At 43.3% G+C, this 13811-nt stretch overlaps 1 protein-coding gene across 4 annotated transcripts in view; it reads right to left on the bottom strand.

Moving 5' to 3' along the window:
• Positions 1 to 344: 344 nt before the first annotated feature.
• Positions 345 to 13811, bottom strand: part of PDCD10 (programmed cell death 10) — a 34030-nt gene continuing 20563 nt past the window's right edge. For all 4 annotated transcript variants that reach the window (XM_077348495.1, XM_077348496.1, XM_077348497.1 and 1 more), the window contains exons 4-8: positions 10204 to 10321; positions 9347 to 9473; positions 5722 to 5800; positions 5120 to 5202; positions 345 to 854 (exon numbers count right to left, since the gene is read on the bottom strand). In XM_077348495.1, coding sequence (XP_077204610.1) covers positions 773 to 854; positions 5120 to 5202; positions 5722 to 5800; positions 9347 to 9473; positions 10204 to 10321 — 489 coding nt within the window. In that variant the 3' untranslated portion in view covers positions 345 to 772. The remainder of the gene's footprint in view (positions 855 to 5119; positions 5203 to 5721; positions 5801 to 9346; positions 9474 to 10203; positions 10322 to 13811) is intronic.

Below are 13811 nucleotides of genomic sequence, written 5' to 3'. Positions count from 1 at the left end.
AGTAAAATATATATTTTAGATAGAACCCAGCAGATAGAGGCATATCATGGACCAGTCATAGATCCAACAGGGCCACTTCCAAGGCCACAGGCACTTGGGCCTCTGGCTAAGCCCAGACTTTATACCTGGAGACTGGAAGAGCTAACAAAAGCTCAGCACTGTTGTTTACCCAACTGGCAGCAACGTTCCTCCCCATCCGCCCCGCTTCTTGCTTTAAGAAGTCTGACTTTTCATAGCTACCAACCTTAGGAGGAAAGGCTGAAAGGCCTTGTGGATGCCGAAGACACTAGAAAATCTGCTCTTTTCCCTGCAGCTTGCAAATGGAACAGATCGCACAGATAATCTAACAGATGTAAACTATTTATTGAATATTTGCCACCAATATTATTAAATACATAATCTTGCAGTTTTTCGCTTTCAAGTTAAAATGTCAGAAACAGAACACCAAGTATTTACAATTCTTATAAGGAATGTTACATAATGACACATTAAGGCGTAAATTCTTTTGGCTTATAATTCTGAAAAGAATGATAATAGCAAAAAAGTGATGCAAAATCTTCATCGTGAGATTATGATTAAGCTACAATGTTTTTACAAAAATATGGTGTAAGATGGCAATAAATCCCATTCAAAATCCTGCATTACGTCCCTCCAACGGGGACTGATAATTTATACAGTCAAAACTTTAAAGTTTACATATAAAGGTATCCTATCCACCATTGAAAAGTACAGCTCTCGACATATACAGTTTTTTTTGTTTTGTTTTGTTTTTTCAGGCCACAGTTTTGAAGGTCTGGAGTATCAAGTTGGTTTGATGAATTAGTCGGTTGGCACTTATGAACACATTTATTGCCCTGTTGTAAGAAAACAAAACATAAATTTAGCAGCAAGACAGGGACCATGAAACCATCTGGTGACTTTCGAATATATATGTACATATTCCATCATAAATCTAGACCAAAAGGGATGCATGCATTTTGACTCCATGATAAGCAGGATGGGATTCAAATGTATCACCCCCGCCCCTGGGAATGACACTTCATGAGTGAAAGAGGATTTTTTTTTTTTTTTACAGATTTCTCCCTTCCTACAGAAGACCCACAACATGACCTCGATAACCCCAAGCTAGCCTGATTTTGGAAACTAACCAGGATCAGCCCTGGGTAATTCTAGGATGCAAGACCACGAAGGAAGTCCAGGGTCCTTAAACAGAGGCAGGCAATGGCGAACCACCTTTGAAATTCCTTGCCTTGAAAACCCTACGGGGTCGTCATAGATCAACTGCAACATGATGTCATGCCCCCATCCCCACATTATTCTGAAGAGTTCCTTAACCCCCTAGGATCATTTCAGGGGGATCCGTGAGCTGCAAAAGGAAGAGGGGGGGGGCTTAGAAGTCCCTCTCTACCTGTTTCACTATACTGATGTAGTGTTTGGGATCCTACCCAGGCTGTAGCCTCTTTCGACTTGCAAGTAACGGCTGTCCTGCATTCTGTTAGAACAATACTAGCATGAGAACAAGATTCAAGTCCTTTAGCATGAGATACCAAGAGACCTAGAGAGCTATGACTTGTGACAGGTTATACCCTGAAAAATATACTGTTGGGTCTTTACAGTGCTACTGAAATTCTGTTCTTCTGTTAACTACTGATCTGGATAGCCTAGGCCAGGGGTAGTCAAACTGTGGCCCTCCAGATGTCCATGGACTACAATTCCTAGGCAAAACTACCTCTGAATGCCTCTCACCTTGGAAACCCCATAGTAGGTCACCATGTGCCAACTGTGACTTATGGCACTTTCCACCACCACCACCAGTACAGACAAGCACGGCTGTCCACTTGAAACAAGCAGTAGCTTCAGTAACTTCCCCACAGCTTATTTCTCTAAAATTAATACTTCAAACACTGGAGTGTTATTACTGTGCCTCTTCCCTTCAGCGAAACAAAGTTAACCGATTCCTAAAGTAATTTATTTTCCCAATGTCTAAATGTTAGTATTTCTCTATATATAAATCAACTGGATGGATTATATGTAAAAAAAACAGCAATGCAAAAGCTCAACCACTGAACACGTTAGCAGATATCTCAACGCCTGAGCCTTTGAATTAAGAGATTCTCGTTCATGTAGAATTCAGAACGAGAGTCTCTGCAAGGTGAAGTCACGATGACAAACACCTCCCTCTTAAAAACAGGTACAGAAATAAGGTGGCCTCACTGGAATGTACACCCCCCCATAAAGACAAAATCAAACACTGCCTTGCATTTATATTTCAAGTCCTCAAAAGCTGCTTGTACATGTCATATGCCATTCAAAGCTTCCCAATCACTCAAAACATCAAATAATTATAAGCCAGACTGAAAGCAAGTCAGTCAAATCCCTGCCAAAATAAGAGGTTGGAAGGCCCTTACAGAAGACAGGCCAGGAGCTCCTCCACATATCTAAAGTCACGTCATTCCAAAGTCCAAGGACCATCACTGCAAGAGCTTCATTTCTCATGGTCAATGTTATCACCCCTTGCCAATGGTGTTAGGGGGAGGGGAACACAAAGCAAATCCAAAGAAGAAAAGAAGAGATTGTTCCTTAAGCATGCAGGCCCCAAGCCAGGGCCGGGGCCTTTCCGGTCCTGGCCCCGACCTGGTGGAATGAGCTCCCGGAAGAGCTGAGGGCCCTGCCGGAGTTACCAGCTTTCCGCAGGGCCTGCAAGGCGGAGCTCTTCCGCCAGGCGTACGGTTGAGCCCAGGGCAGAGTCCCGGGTTTTCCAACTGGATCCCAGTTCCATCAGACCAGCTCCTGCTCTCACTAGAGGAAGATCAGGGCCCAACGCTGAACAAGGTGGGATCAGAACAGTTTATAAAGGATGTCCACTGCTGCTGTTGTATTGCGGTATTGTTTTATTGTTTAAATTGGGTATATTGGGGTTTTACTGTTTTTAGAATTTTAAGGTGTAAATTGCCGCGAGACCTATTGAGGAGCAGCGGTATAGAAATCTAAAATAAAATAAAATAAATAAGCCATGGGAGGGGGGCTGTACAACATCTGAAAGTTGGCCAGGGCTAATGCAATACAATGCAAGAACATTCTGCTGCCCACAACAATATCAGAAGCTTGATTTCATACCTGCTGAATCAGCAGTGCAGTCTGCAAGGACCGCCCCATGCACAGCGTGCCGCAGTAACGCACACTGCAATACATAACTCCATAGCCAGGCATAAGGACTTGCCTATTGGAGTTTTTGACCCAAAATAGCACCCTCCCTCCCCCCCACACACATTTTTGAAATGGCCCTGAAGCTCAAAATCAATTTACCATGCTATGATGGGGTTCTGTGTAAGGAACATGAGCCCAAAGCTTCTTTAAATGTACAGACCTTGGTGGCAGGTACATTAGAATTGTTTGCCTCTACTTGGTAGAATCCCTAAGCCTAACTCACGTGGTAAGCAGATATTAAAACAGAGACACGATTAAGCCACTAAGCATATATAAACACACTTAAATTTATGTGCAAGTGGGCCGTAACTGGAACCGCACGCGTGACATTTCGTTGTGTGTTTTAAGTACGGCTTGAATTAAAGCAGCAATTAATATAGGACAAATGCAAATTTGCAAACTGCTGCCTTAAGTCCCCCCACCCTCCACGTCTGTCACTGGAAGTAGCAGGACCGAACATCTATTTTGCTCTCAGCATTTCATCCCCTCTGCTAACCCATTTCACCCCTTTTTGGTTTGAGATTATCCTGGGTCAGAGCATACGTTGTTAATTTTGTTACTGTCGACTGCTCAAGCACTGGGCTACTTGGGGGTTTAATCAGAAGGACGTCTTAACAGAAACTTTAAATAAACTGCTCAGTGAGGAACACTACAAAGGTTTGTGTGTTGGCACGGCTGGGTTGGCTTTAAGGACCGTGAACCAGGTCAAGGAACTAATGGGATTACTTCCCCTTCGCTTCTCAGAGCTAAAACTGCTGTTCTGCGGCTTCTGTTACGGCTGCCTTTGGAAAAGTTGCAATGAGCCTAGTTCTACACGACAGCTTCACAAAAGCAAGTCATTGCTTCTGGACCCCTTTTCTCAAGTTCACACAGTGGTAGGGACTTGAACAGAAGATGCCATGATGCTGGGGAGGCATTGTGGTGCAAAGCAGCCAAATGTATGGGAGGGGGGCAAGAGCTTCCGGGAGCAGTGATCAGGTGGGAAAGCCCTGTAGAACTCTGCACCTGTGTATTTAATTCACACACGCCCAGCAACATGGGGAATCATTCCACTTATAAGCGTATCCTTCAGTGCTGTGTATGTGTGAGAGAGACAGCAAAGAAGATATGTTAAACCAGGGGTAGTCAACCTGTGGTCCTCCAGATGTTCATGGACTACCATTCCCATGAGCCCCTGCCAGCAAATGCTGGCAGAGGCTCATAGGAATTGTAGTCCGTGGACATCTGGAGGACCACAGGTTGACTACCCTTGTATGCTTTAACCTAGCCATCAGTGCTTCTTTGTTGAAGTAGATGAAGTCCACCAACGTTCCTTCCAGCAACAGCCAGTAAGATGCTTTCAGGTACTGAACAAACACACTGACCCTGCAAAGGGAGGTCTCCATTTAGCTATCGAAGCTAATAGCCAGCCAGGCAGACTGTCAATCACTTGACCATGCATGGCAACAGATGCCAACTTCGTTGAGCCAGATGGTCACTTTCGGACTGTGAAACCAGGTAGTGGGTGCAATCGTAAAACGTCAGCCAGGGAAGGGGGCGGAGTCAATCACAAAATAGCTGCTGTGATGGACTGGGATCAACTGCACAAGGTGAGAAGGTTCTAGACTAAGCATTCCTCTAGACTCACCACTTCCCTTCTTTAATGCAATGCCATTTAGAATACAGTTTCATACACCATTTCAGCTGGGCCTACCAGTTTGCGTTCAAACGGCATGCTTTGCACTGAAACAAGACTTAGGCTTCCTGAGCGATTTAGGTGATGCCAAAAGAAAAGTAACCGTATTACAGGCAGGATGACCCTCCAGCTGCCCCAACTGATAGCAAATGAGCAATCATTAGTGCTAAAGATAGCAGGAAGCAGGGGGAAGAAAGAATCAAAGCTGAACCAACTTAATAAAAAAAAAATACTTACTTTCCATCTTTAAAATAGGTTTTCAAAGTGTCGCTGAAACTTTTGGAGTATTTTACAAATTCTTTCTTTTGGTGCTCGAGTGCCTGAAAAGATGCATGCGTGAAGAGTCAATCAAAATCTCGCAATGTACCATCCCAGAACATCCTCCCTTAGCAGCTACACACGAGAGACGATGGAGACAAACCAAGGAAACGAGCTTCAAACACCACTGAAGCAGAATTCATCCATTTGAGAAATGAATTACATTTCCATGCACAGATGCTTCTGCAACCTGGTGTACGCATGTAAAAGCGCAACATTCACATAATCATCACAGCGTTTTTCAAATTCTACTAAGCCTTAATGTAGCCGCTGCAAATTAGAAAATCCACCTATTCTAAACAAAGCCATAAAAATCTATCGGCTTCGGGACAGAAGATTGATTTCCATTCTATTTGCTTCTTCATCTGAAAAATTTGTCTCAGCTGGCAGTTATTAGTGTTTAAATGATCTACTGTTCCCACCACCTATGCGTAACGACCGTGGAATCCTTAATATTCATAGTTAATACATTTATATTTCTGACAAGACAGCACTACAGATTAGGAGCACGATTCACATACCCTCCGGTTCTGGTATTGATATTTCTTGAAGACGTTATTTACTGTGTCAAGAAGTTCCTTTATTGCACTGGCAATGTCCCTGTTTGGCAATGGAAAGATAATTGTAACATCTTTTAAAACGAGACACACACTCCAGAATTTTAATCACTTCCAAAGTTATGTCGGACATGTATTTTCCTAAAGGACTGGCTGTTTTTACAGAATGAGTTTTAGATACGGCACAGCAAGACTGAACACTGAGAACTTATTAGATTACAGGATGCTTCGGAGTCCAAAGTAGGCTTAATGCAGTCTTCATATGCAGAGAGATGACACCTACCCAATATTATTATTATTATTTAATTTTTAGACCGCCCTTCTCCAAATAGGTCTCAGGGCGGTTTACAACATAAATAGTTAAAACACAATAAAATCCCCATAAAAACCCCAATTAACATCAACAAATTAACATTAACATCAATATGGATATCTATGTCATGAAGGATCTCTTGCACCTTTTACCATCAAATTCTTCCCTTAGAGAAACCTTGAAAATTATAGAGAGACACACTCACAACTGGTCTTTCACTATGAATAAGAAAAAAATTACCCTTGATTTGATTTGAACTGTTTTGTAAGCACTGATCTCATGAGCTCGCTTGTCCTAAATGCAGTCTCTAGACATTTAAATAAAGGTAAACCACCTGGAAGAAAATGGTCACAGCAAGTATCCTTGGAAGCAATTTGATGTCGGTAGTTTCCTCTCAGGAATAATGGGTACAATTAGTCTAACTTGAAGGGATTTAAGGTCAATTTATAACAAGAAGAAACAACCCTTCACAGGCCGAAAGGTCAAAAGGCAAAGAAGTTAGCGAATGCCACATACTTTGCATGCAACTCTGATGTTTCCCACAATTACGATTAAACCATAAACGCCCTGCCAAGAATCCCTTTCAAGATTAAAGTTACAAGGAAGGCAAGATCCAAACAAGTACATCTATGTAAAATAGGCCTAGCCCAAGAATCATGGAGTGACTGAGCATATTTAGGATGCTTAGGGCTGATCCTGCGTTGAGCAGGGGGTTGGACTAGATGGCCTGTATGGCCCCTTCCAACTCTATGATTCTATGATTCTATATTCGTGTTTTCAACTTTCCAAACAAATGAGGCCTACTTTGATTTTACTGTAATTCATGTTCCATTTCCAGATGGGGCCAATCGAGAAGCCATGTAAATTACTATGATGAATCCAACAACAACACCGATAAAAAGATCAAGATTGTAATTTGATGGATCAGTTTATATTGACAATGCTTGGGAAACCGACTTGCATCTTGGCCACATCTTCCAGATTCAACCATCACAAGGGACCCCCAATAAAGCTTTCAATTACAGCGACAAGAAATGCTCAAGGGAGAGTTCCCCCCAAGCCATTCTGAGTGCAGAGCACAAAGCCAGCTCTGGACGTCTTATGCTGAGAACAATGGAATGCTGCCTACGCTGAAAAGTTATAAATATCAGCTCTGAGCATCTCTGGGCTCTTCACAAGAAGAGCTCTGAATTGCTTTTAAAAGCCAAAAAGTTCATAGTGTCTCAGCGGCGGCACCTTATACGCAACCCGGATGTACCGTTCCTAAGTGAGTAAGGAAACCCTAACTCTTTGGAGGCTTATTATCAAGGCAACCTTCAGTATTAATCTGAACCTTAAAAAGACTGGCTGCCATCCCAGTACAGAATTACACATACTTAAAACCAGTCACTTGCAATAGGTTTACAACTTTGCACAGTGCTGTGGCAAGTGAGATCTTCTACGGATGGAGAGAGGCATAAAAAAAAAAAACGAATTCCCTACTTGGCAACGCTGAAGCCTCAGCACCAGGGTGCTCCAACAACTAATCTCTCAAAATGCTTTCAAGTCAGAAGCCATAAACGGGTGGCTGAAGACCTGCAGGTCTAGACATCACAGGATACACCTCAGAGACAGTGACAAAGCTCCAAAGAAGGTACGAATGCAGAACGACAGACACTACTCCTGCCATCAGGGCTTCTTGAGGCACTGCCAAAAGCAAGCCTACGCCATTACAACTTCAGAGAAAAACCTGACTGTGCACGTAGTTACTACCGACAAGCAGAATTAGTCATTTGGCATTGTGGACAGTGTCATGATTTAGGAGAGTTGCAGAGAGGTTGTAAAATTTGAGCTCCTAAGACCAAGGCCTCATTCCATACCCAAGAATTATTAACAGAATTCTTTATTATTCCCTTACTTGCAACAGAAGGATCCAAGATCCTGACAATCTGGAACACTTTCATGCATCTCACAGCGTGCTAATCACACATTAGAAGGTAACAAGGTGCCTATTTGAACACCTGCTTTGCATTTTCCCAGGACGCTCACTAGCCGTGTTGTGTTATGGATCATTTGCAACAGAACTGAACACACAGCCAAGGTTCTCTCGAGCCCTGAAACTTTGTGCCAGCATCAAGACTGCCATTTGGCCAATGCGAAGATCAACTACCCAATCGCGTTCAATTAAATGGTCAGATACTGGTTGAGTACTTAAAGCTCATTAGACCGAAAAGGCAGAAGCATCCAGGGAAGTACCACACAGAGATTAGTCAAACATACCCCACAAAATGATAAAACCTATCTTTACAGTCCTCTTATTAGAGTAAAGCATGTGCAGTGCGTCCATGTAAATTTGTGCTACCTGTCAATGCTAGGGCATATCTGCTTCATGCTACCTCTAGAAACCCATGTCCTTGTGAAAAGGGATCTGCAATTAGAACAACAGAAGAGTAGGCTTTTGCACCTTATTCTTCTCTACCCTATGAAGTCTCAAAGCTGTTTACAATCAAATTCCCTTCCTCTCCCTACAACAGCCACCTGGTGAGGTAGGTGGAGCTGAGAGAGTTCTAAGAGAACTGTAAATGGCCCAAGGTCATCCAGCTGGCTGCATGTGGAAGTGCAGGGAATCACAGTTGGTTCTCCGGATTACAGACCACCAACTCTTAATCACTATGCCACAAGGGCTTAAACAAGCAGCCAATCATGTGGCTTAACTGGGAGTGGAACATACAGGAGGGATACCTTGCAGAAAATTACAGGACAGGGGACTTCTCCTAAATAAATTGACAGAGTTGGATGGGTCCATACAGGCCATCTAGTCCAACCCCCTACTCATTGCAAGAGTTGGAAGAAAGATCATTTTATTCCTACAATTCTGTGGGGTGGGGTGGAGGGGAATTAGAAGAAGAGTTGGCTCTTATATGCCGTTTTTCTCTACCAGGAGGCATCTCAAAGCAGCTTACATTCGCCTTCCCTTGCCTCTCCCTGCAACAGACACCCTGTGAGGGAGGTGAGGCTGAGAGAGCCTTGATATTACTGCTTGGTCAGAACAGCTTTATCAGTGCTGTGGCGAGCCCAAGATCACCCAGCTGGTTTCATGTGGGGGAGGAGCAGGGAATCAAACCCAGATTAGAAGTCTGCACTCCTAACCAGTACACCAAGGTGGCTCATTGACACAAGGGCATTCTTGACTTCAAACAGCATTAGGCAATATCTGACTGGTCAAGTGATCAGAATCCCCAACAGTAGATGCTGTTTACTTTGATCAGCAGACTGGTTTAAAGCAGAAGCACTTACTTGATTGTCTGAAGAAACCTCACTCTGTCATTGATTTCGTCTGGAATCTTACTGAGGATCTGTTTAAGTGCTCGTGCCTTTTCGTTTAGGTCTTGAAATTCCGTCTCTGGCCTTTCAATCATGTATTCTGATGGAGGAAGAAAAGCACTGGCTTGAAGATTTCAAAAGATAACTAAAAAACTCCCGTCAATTCTAAGCTCTAAGTAAGTTGGGCATCAAAAACTGAGCCATGAACTGATGCCAAGTTCGTACAGGAAATGATTAATATATATGTGAAGCCTGGAAAATTGCGTTCTGACAACTGAATACCTTTGCCTCATAACTTGTATAGCACAAGAAATTATACAGGTGAATAAGAGATACTGGAGAGCTGGTGGGGGCAACGAAGGACATGGATTTTGGGCTCATGTCCAAGCTGTATAATGGATGCTCTCTATGGTCACTGGGTGTAATGCTTTCAGCCTTAATGTTTGAATTAACGTTTGGTCTTTTTTTTTACACAAAGCACACTGGCAAGAAGCTTATCTCCCACCTTTCCCCCTGCCACCACAATATTACACAACCACCATGAAAGGTGAAAAATAAGCATCTAAAACAGGGGTGGTCAAACTGCGGCCCTCCAGATGTCCATGGACATCTGCAGGGCCGCAGTTTGACTACCCCTGATCTAAAACCTAGGTCTTTTATAAACATTCACATAGCTAGTATAACAACAATTGGCATTTGGCTGTCAAGGGTTCACCCTGACTTGCATGAAACAAAGCACTGGCCTCAATCTCTCTGAGTGAACGATTTGGAACCTTGGTTTGGGGATAAAACACCTCCGAGCAATAATCAAGACCATTTACCGAAATTACCTTCTACATCATCAGCTGCCATGCGCAGAAGAGACTCAGTAAAATTAACTTCAACACTTTTTTTCTCCAATATTTTTATGATGATGTCTTGCGTGAGACCTGGATTTTCCTTTTCGGCCTGCATTTAAAAACAACAACAACACACACACACACTTTATTTAGTGCGCAAATGAAAGCAACCTAAGGACAGGCTGTCATTCTGCACTGTGCAGGGGGGGCTGGACCTTTGAGGTCACTTCCAACTCCAAGATTGTATGATCTCAAGACAATGGTTTTAGAAGCCAGCTTTACTTATTATTCAATTTCTAGACCACCCCTTCTCGCTAGTGGACTTGGGGATATAATAAAGAAGAGTTAGTTCTGATATTCCGCTTTACTCTACCAGAAGGAGACTCAAAAAGGTTTACAATCACCTTCCCTTTCCTCTCTCCATAACAGACCCCCTGTGAGGTGGGTGAGGCTGAGAGAGCCCTGATATTACTGCCCGGTCTGAACAGCCTTAGCAGTGCTGTGGTGAACCCAAGGCCACCTAAGAGGCAGGAAGTCAAACCTGACCCGCCAGATCAGAAGTTGGCACTCCTAACCACTACAGCAAGCTGAAATAAAACATAGTAAACTCCAATAAAATTTGATAGCCACCACTATCTTTGCTGGTGATTTTCTGTAGCTATGGTGGTCAATTGTCCCCTGTAGATGGGAAGTCTTATACAGGGAAACATGGAGAGGAAAGCAGCCCACACCGGTTCTAGACCACCCTGGTTTCTACCATGGGCCTACTGGAAGAGGGCTGTTTAACAAACCCTGTGGAACTTTAACAGCTCCATCAGGGTCCAGCTCTCCATTGGCAGCTCATTCACCGAGGCCAGCCAGAGCTTAACAGAATTGGCTCATCAGAATGGCCATTGTATATCACATTTCTCCCCCAAAGGGAAGACGGCAACATTTTTCATCAACAACTTTTGCTCGGAGAGGGATTTCACTCATTCTTCTGGGCCATACTGCATATCAGACAGCATGGTGTTCCCTTTTTCGTGTTCACTGGAATAAAGGGGACAGATTTATACACTTCTTTTAAGCCTCTGTACATTATGAACTGCACAGGATTACAGATACTCAGCTTGTCATCATGAGTTTCACTTATCCTTCAAGATACATGGCAATTATTCTTCCTACAACTAGAACAGTCACATTTCAAGAAGACATAATGCACTTCACAAAGGGTCGAAGGGAGCTGTAAAACCTCAGTTTTCCTACTTCCCATTTCACTCTTACATCTTGCATGTTCTTCCAAGTGCTTTTATAGTATTGATTTCTTTCTCCCAAAAGCTAAAATACACGAAGCACCAACGTAACAGGGAGCGTTAAAGCCAACCACATCAAGACAGGCTGTACTTCAGAGGGAGGATTAAGATCCATGTTATTCTTTGTTGTTGTTGTTATGTGCGAAGTCGTGTCCGACCCATCGCGACCCCATGGACAATGATCCTCCAGGCCTTCCTGTCCTCTACCATTCCCTGGAGTCCATTTAAGTTTGCACCTACTGCTTCAGTGACTCCATCCAGCCACCTCATTCTCTGTCGTCCCCTTCTTCTTTTGCCCTCGATCGCTCCCAGCATTAGGCTCTTCTCCAGGGAGTCCTTCCTTCTCATGAGGTGGCCAAAATATTTGAGTTTCATCTTCAGGATCTGGCCTTCTAAAGAGCAGTCAGGGCTGATCTCCTCTAGGACTGACCGGTTTGTTCGCCTTGCAGTCCAAGGGACTCGCAAGAGTCTTCTCCAGCACCAGAGTTCAAAAGCCTCAATTCTTTGACGCTCGGCCTTCCTTATGGTCCAACTTTCGCAGCCATACATTGCGACTGGGAAGACCATAGCCTTGACTAAACGCACTTTTGTTGGCAGGGTGATGTCTCTGCTTTTTAGGATGCTGTCTAGATTTGCCATAGCTTTCCTCCCCAGGAGCAAGCGTCTTTTAATTTCTTTGCTGCAGTCCCCATCTGCAGTGATCTTGGAGCCCAGGAAAATAAAATCTGTCACTATCTCCATTTCTTCCCCTTCTATTTGCCAGGAATTGAGAGGGCCGGATGCCATGATCTTTGTTTTCTTGATGTTGAGTTTCAAGCCAACTTTTGCACTCTCCTCCTTCACCCGCATCAACAGGCTCTTTAGTTCCTCTTCACTTTCTGCCATTAGAGTGGTATCATCTGCATATCTGAGGTTGTTGATATTTCTCCCTGCAATCTTGATCCCAATTTGTGACTCCTCTAATCCCGCATTTCTCATGATGTGCTCTGCATACAAGTTAAATAGGCAAGGCGACAGTATACAGCCTTGCCGAACTCCTTTCTCAATTTTGAACCAGTCAGTGATTCCATGTTCAGTTCTCACTGTTGCTTCTTGACCTGCATATAAATTTCTCAAGAGACAAATAAGATGCTCTGGTATTCCCATCTCTTTAAGAACTTGCCACAATTTGTTGTGTTCCACACAATCAAAGGCTTTAGCATAGTCAATGAAGCAGAAGTAGACGTTCTTCTGGTACTCCCTAGCTTTCTCCATGATCCAGCGTATGTTGGCAATTTGATCTCTAGTTCCTCTGCCTCTTCGAAATCCTGCCTGTACTTCTGGAAGTTCTCGGTCCACATATTGCTGGAGCCTAGCTTGTAGGATTTTGAGCATAACTTTGCTAGCATGAGAAATTAGTGCAATGGTGCGGTAGTTTGAACATTCTTTGGCATTGCCCTTCTTTGGGATTGGAATGTAAACTGACCTTTTCCAATCCTGTGGCCATTGTTGAGTTTTCCAAATTTGCTGGCATATTGAGTGTAGCACTTTTACTGCATCGTCCTTTAAGATTTTGAATAGTTCAACTGGAATGCTGTCACCACCACTAGCTTTATTGTTACTCAGACTTCCTAAGGCCCATTTGACTTCACATTCCAGGATGTCTGGCTCCAGGTCAGTAACTACCCCATTGTGGTCATCAGGGATGTTAAGCTCGCTCTTGTATAGTTCTTCTGTATAATTTTGCCACCTTTGTTTAATCTCTTCTGCTTCTGTGAGGTCCCTACCATTTTGGTCCCTTATCATACCCATCTTTGCATGAAACGTTCTCTTCATATCTCCAATTTTCTTGAAAAGATCTCTGGTCCTCCCGATTCTATTGTTTTCTTCTATTTGTTTGCACTGTTCATTTAAGAAGGCATTCTTATCTCTTCTAGCTTTTCTCTGGAATTCTGCATTCAGTTGGGTGTATCTTTCTCTTTCTCCCTTGCCTTTCACTTCCCTTCTCTCCTTAGCTATTTGTAAAGCTTCCTCAGACAGCCATTTTGATTTCTTGCATTTCTTTTTCTTTGGGATGGTTTTAGTTGCTACCTCTTGTACAATGTTGCGAACCTCCGTCCATAGTTCTTCAGGCACTCTGTCTATCAGATCTAATTCCTTAAATCTATTTATCACCTCCACTGTGTATTCGTCGGGGATATGATTTAGTTCATACCTGAGTGGCCTAGTGCTTTTCCCTACTTTCTTCAATTTAAGCCTAAATTTTGCAACAAGAAGCTCATGATCTGAACCACAATCAGCTCCTGGTCTTGTTTTTATTGACTGGAT

This window comes from Paroedura picta, chromosome 8, assembly GCF_049243985.1.
Source record: "Paroedura picta isolate Pp20150507F chromosome 8, Ppicta_v3.0, whole genome shotgun sequence".
NCBI lineage: Eukaryota > Metazoa > Chordata > Lepidosauria > Squamata > Gekkonidae > Paroedura > Paroedura picta.
This window is presented reverse-complemented; position numbering and strand designations above follow the sequence as displayed.